Below are 6,124 nucleotides of genomic sequence, written 5' to 3'. Positions count from 1 at the left end.
AGAAAGCGCACACCGTGCCGTTTCTCTCCTTAATTGACGACGCTTTGAAGAAGTGCATACCGGGTACCAATGTTGATTATGAGCTTGTTGATATCATCCTTACGGGGGATTCACGATTTCCCCTGTCCAAATATATGTTCACAACGTCAGCTACCACAACGGTTTAATCATGATCATGGGCGTTAGTCGTCGCGATAGAGACATGCCGTCAACATGGGTGCACCCACGTCACAACGGTGCTGTAGCTGCCAAACACGAATAGACATCGTACAAGCTCTCATACATCACTACACAATAAGCACTACTTCTGTGAAGACACGTTTCACCTTCGTGTTATACCGATTCCTATGACGGAGGGATCAGCCATGTTTTTTTTCGGATCGCGGTCATCTGTGGTCTTCCGACGGAGTAGAGTAGAGTAGAGTAGAGTAGAGCCTGGAAGCTGTGGCTCATACCCACACTGGGGGATTGGCCAAGAACCGGTTAGTTTTTAAAGGAAAAATTGAAATTGAAGTTCAAACTTTGTTTAATTAATACGAAATAAGTATAAATGAATTAGAGTTAAAATTGTACTACTAATAATAATATAGTATAGAACTGAATCAATAAAACCGATAATTTGGGGGAAAAATAGAAATATTATTTTGGAAAGGTAAATTTTACAATCTAAATCTTTTTGAACCTTTAAGAAACTCCTGCAATGCATCAGCAATCTTCCCGTCACTGTGGCCCAGAGAAAAAGCCCCGAAAGACAGTACATTTTGTTCATTTAATTCTAATCTAAGCAGACGGAAAACAACACCTAAGGTATTTTTGCGCAAGGTAGAGTACCTCTTGCAGGAAATGAGAAAGTGCTTCGTTGTCTCACGTATTCCGCAAAAAGGACAATTAGGCGATGCTGCCAGACCAGCTCTGTGTAGATAAAAATTTAGATAGGGAGTTTGACAACGTAGTCTTGTGATTGCGACTTCTATTGCTCGTGATTGACATACTTTACTATTCCACTGATGATTTAAATGCTGGAATTCTAATATGGTCGTTAATGACGGTGCGGAAAATTCTTCTAACATCATTTTCCTCCTAAATCTAGCACCTGTAATGAATTTGGATGCGGGCAATACCTGAATTACCGGGCCATTCAATGATGACCTGGCTAGCGCGTCTGCCATTTCATTCATAAATAGGCCCTTATGCCCAGGAACCCACACTAGTTTGATGAACTTTATGTGCAGTGGAACTAATGATTTGAACGCATCCAAAACATACGAGTCCTCGTTTGCAGTGAGGGAGGAACATACTGATAGTGAGTCCGTCAAAATTATTGCGGAGCTTATTGATGCTTCTAATTTACGTAAGGCTAGACTGATGGCTAAAAATTCTGCTACAAAGATGGGCACAAAATCTGGAAGGCGAAGTGAAAACGACCAGTCTAGAGTAGGAGAGAAAATCCCAATTCCACATTTTTCTTCATTTTGGGAAGCATCCGTCGCTATCACTGTCTTAATTGGCATATGCTCCAGGTAATCACTTAATATATCGTTTAATAATCGGTATGACATTAGTTTTGCATTTTTTTGGAAAAATGTCATCAAACTGTATTTTAATGGAGTTGTTACTGTTACTGATTATACACAGATCATTAATTTGAACGTTTATTTTGTCAAGAAGGCTTTCTATAACTAAAATTTGGGGCTTATGAAATCGCGGCCAATATAATCCAAAATACAAGTCAGGACGTGCAATAAAAACTGTTTCGGAACGTCTAACGGGGGATTCATACAGCCTTAGAAATGCCTGTACTGCCAACAATTTAAACCGGGTAGCAAGTGAGGGGAGTCTAGCTTCCATATACAGGACCTTTATTGCAACAAATTTAGGAAGACCTAGGCATAATCTCAAAGCTTGTCTCTCGAGAACTACAAGAGGATGAAGCTTGTAAGCAGCAGCCCCAGCGTATAATATGCACCCGAATTCAAGAACTGGACGAACATACATGCAGTATATTGATATAAGTGTATGTCTCCTCATACCTAATCGGCAATGACTGATCTTCCTTAATAGTCGAAACGCGTTGCTTCCATGGCAGTTTTCTTCTTCTTCTTCGTATGCTTCTTCTAGGAAACATTTCATTATGAGAAAGCCGATGGTTGATACTGAGCGCTTTATCTCAACGTTCTATAGTAATTACTCATTTATACCTGTAGAAACTGTTATGCGGGGTACGGGTTATCTTTACAAACAGGAATTTTAGGGGCGAAGCTCCTTATAGCATCACCTCGTCGGTCGTCGCTCCATGCGGCGTTCCCCCGCCGTCGCGTCTGCCGTATCATTCAATAGATGGCGCTGTCCCATAGAGATGCATGCAAACTGCAGTTGGGTGACGATATACTAGATGGCGCTGTCCCATAGAGATGTGTGCAATATGTCTGCAAAAAAAAGAAAAAGAAAATAAAAAAGGGAAAAAAGGAAAAAAAAGAAGAAAAAGGAAAAAAGAAGAGAAAAAAAAGAAAAAAAAAGCAGCGGCACCCTGCACGCTAGATGGCGTGCAGTAATCAAAGCGGCGTATCGCACAAACCACAGTGCAGGTTCTGCGACAACAAAACAGCCACCCTGTACCACATGGTATGGGAATGTCCGCATAATCCACCCATGCAACCCAGGACACAACTAAACATAAAAGCGTGGGAGGCAGCTCTGTCCAGCTCGGATCCGAAGTCCCAAGAGGCATCCGTGAAAAGTGCGAGGACAGCGGCCCACGCCAATGGGATCCCGGACTAAGGATCCCACTCACCGATCTTCTCAAGAACATGAAATAAACGTTTTATTCTCTCTCTATCACTTTGATTACTGCTGGGCGTAACCACTGAACATTTCACGCTGTAACCATGATTGCTTCAGGAGCTTCGCCCAAGCTCTTCTTTATTCACCCGTGAATATGCTGTAATTTTTTAAAAGGTGAAAAGCAATGTTGAGTTTTTGTGGATTTATTGCTGCTCTCAGTGGCACGATTGCTCGAAGAGAACGAAGTTGGAGAGGAAAAAGAAATAATAAAACGGATTGAAACAACAAAACGTGCTGTTTTATAAAGTGAGAATGTTTAGTTATAAGAGATCGAGTAAGTGCAGCGGCATCGGACAGAAACCATACTATCAATACTATGTGACAATGTTCAATGTGATAATATGTGGCAAAAGAGCGTCAAAACTATAGCGGCATACTACGAAAAATTTGAGGCAAGCTTGCAATATTAACACAACGAGCGATACAAAGCATCCAAAGGAATAGCGCATCCAAGAAGAGATAAAGCTAAAGACACGCAACACGCATACACAGCGCTAACGTTCAACAAACAGCGCATGTTTCGTTGAGCACATTTGTTGAAAGTCATTTGTTGAAAGTTAGCGCTGTGTATGTGTCTCCTTCGCTTCGTCCCGTCTTGGATGCGCTATACCTCTGGATGCTATGAATCACCAGCAAGCCCGCCGTGCAACCTTGAGAGATACAAACTCTAGGGATATGGTCGTTATGTTGACATATCAAGCCAGAACATTTTTTACAATTAGGGTTCTTTAATAGGGCATAAAGATGGGCTGATTTGAGAACACACATAACTGCAATTGGTAGCACGAGAACACGAGGAGGAACTCTTGCACGGAGCCCCCTATAAGTACTGAGGAACCAACCAGCGAACATACTTAACAGAAGCAGAATGATGAGTGGACATAATGGAGACAAGGGAGCGCAGACGTATGCGAATTCTGAAGCTTGCGTCAACCCCTAAGCGAGCTTTTGCATCGTCTAGTGGCGTTTCAAGAGGCGAAAGGCCTTCTTATATCTGTAGCTGTATTTTTTTATTCAGTCAAATTCAGGACGACGTGCAATAAAATCTTCAGGTAGTGTTTTATATTGGCGCATGCAAACCATGAGAACAGCTACTGTACAATTATTTCAGGCACCTGACAGGGTACATAATCAGGTCAAGTGTGTCTGCATGTAATGCGTAGGGCAGATAACCGGTTGTGTATTACAGCTACAGAATGGGCGCCAATGAAAGGGCAGCATAGTTGAAGACTACAGAGAATTCGTTGGCGTGATGAAATATTGAAAACAATTGCAGACATAAAATGGAATCAGCCGGCGCAAGACAGGCCCAATTGGAGATCACCTGGAGAGGCCGTTGGTGTGCAGCGGACATGGGCGAGACCAATAAAGATGATGGTGACAACCAGAGGCGTCAGTTACGGGGACAGGAGGGGCTGGTTTGAAATAATAAAATCACAGTTCCGTCACGAGGGCGAAACAATGTATGCGATAGTAAAGCAAATGTAATGTCTTACGAAGTAAGGCTAGCAGCTAACTCTTTTTTATCCGGTCTAGCGTAACTCTACAAATCGCTACTGTAAGGAAATACTTCCGCTCCAGGGAGCGAAGCGGTTTTCGTGCTGTCTTTTGTCTAAACGCGAAGAAAGCGGGCCGTTTTCTGATGTCTGCCGAGATAGCGCGCGCCAGCGCTAGCGACCGCGCCTCATGATCGGAGTTCGCGGTTGCTGCTCGAGCGACGCAGCACCCCCTCCCTCCTCTCCGGCTCCCTTCATGCTCCTCCGCCCGGCGAATCTCTCTACTTGAGGAGCAATCGACGGAAGCGATCTACGGCGTAGTAAAGGCGGCCGCCGCGGGATGCCGCCACTTGCTCGCTCCCACGCTAGCGATGACAGTGAAAGAAAGCCGCGCGATCAAAGGAGAAAAGAGTACGAAAGGAGAGAGAAAGCGCTTGAAGCGTGCGACAAGTAACGTAACACTGCTCGTACTCAACGGATTCTGAATATTTTTGCGGCAGTGGATTCGTGAGGCAATAGGCTCTTTTAATGGTGGCATTCGATGATTACTTGGAAAACTGTTGTAGGGCCCCTTTAACGTGGCCAAACACCGATCTGATATTGAGGCACATTGCAGAGGGTGTCTACGGAGAAGTTATAATTATGTGGCGTTCGACGTGCTACTAAATTTCAATGCGCAAGGGTTTCGCATTCACTGTCATTGAACCGCGGCAGCCCTGACGGAATCAAACTCAACGACACAGCCCCTGGGCAACTGTAGTGAATGACCTCTTGTTGGTTGACGTTATTGTACTCTGCAGGTGCTTTCAATGTTACGAACAACCTTCCTAAATTTCCTGAATGCGCAGGGTAGCGCACCTAGCGCTGTTGGTATCGCACAGGTTAAATAATGTGACTCAGACAATGGAGCGAGAGAAGCTCCTCCAGCCCCCATCTGGCTTCTCACCGGTGACTGGATGAAGTTTATTTTATATCGCAGAATAAATTTAATATTCTACGGCCTCTACACCTGTGTAAGGTTGCCGTCTTTGCACTATCGCACATCTCCCCCGCACCATCCTTGGTCTTGGCAGAGGACTCCAGGTGAGCCGTAGGCGTTGTTACCTTCTGTCAAGGCACGTCCTTCGTGGTGAGCAGCGTGCTTCTGCTTCGTCATGGCTGGATCGGGTAGCGTGAGCACGAAGTTGCGGGGATTCATCATCCATGCAAGGATGACGTAAATGCTGGGGCAAAAGTGGCGCACTTCATGCCTCCCTGACTCCGAGTTGTCCGGGACCTTGCGCGAGTCGATGCTGAAGCACATCAAGACCACGTCTCTGTCGCGGTGCCACGGAGGTCGCAACCGGTCATAGTCCTCCTGCCCCGCTGTGTCCCACAAGGCCACGCCGAGCCTGACCTCGGTGGTGTTGACGTAGTTCTCGAAGACGGTGGACGCAGAGTCCTCCGCAAGCTCACCATCGCTGCACACGCTTGGAAGACGCGTCTCGCTTGCCTCAACATCTCCGACGACCACAAGTTGCTTTCTGCTCGCGGCCATCTGTGGTCTTCTGTGGGAGCATGAACGCGTTGCTTCCTAGGGTGGTTTCCTTCTTCTTCTTCTTCTTCTTCTTCTTCTTCTTCTTCTTCTTCTTCTTCTTCTTCTTCTTCTTCTTCTTCTTCTTCGTCTTCTTCTTCTTCTTCTTCGTGTGCCTTAGAAACATTATTTCAAGATGAAAAAGAAAGCCTATGGTTCGCACTGAGCGATTAAGCTTAATGGCGCAGAGTAATTACTTATTTATGGGAAACAC

General features: G+C 45.1%; 1 protein-coding gene across 1 annotated transcript; it reads right to left on the bottom strand.

Moving 5' to 3' along the window:
• Window positions 1–5,370: 5,370 nt before the first annotated feature.
• LOC119372096 (ras-like GTP-binding protein RHO) lies at window positions 5,371–5,874 on the bottom strand. The gene has a single exon (XM_037642588.1). The coding sequence runs from the start codon at window positions 5,872–5,874 to the stop codon at window positions 5,371–5,373; it is 504 nt and encodes a 167-aa protein (XP_037498516.1).
• Window positions 5,875–6,124: the final 250 nt, after the last annotated feature.

This window comes from Rhipicephalus sanguineus, chromosome 1 (assembly GCF_013339695.2).
Source record: "Rhipicephalus sanguineus isolate Rsan-2018 chromosome 1, BIME_Rsan_1.4, whole genome shotgun sequence".
NCBI lineage: Eukaryota > Metazoa > Arthropoda > Arachnida > Ixodida > Ixodidae > Rhipicephalus > Rhipicephalus sanguineus.
Note: the sequence above shows the minus strand (reverse complement) of the source record. Positions and strands in the feature narration are given on the sequence as shown.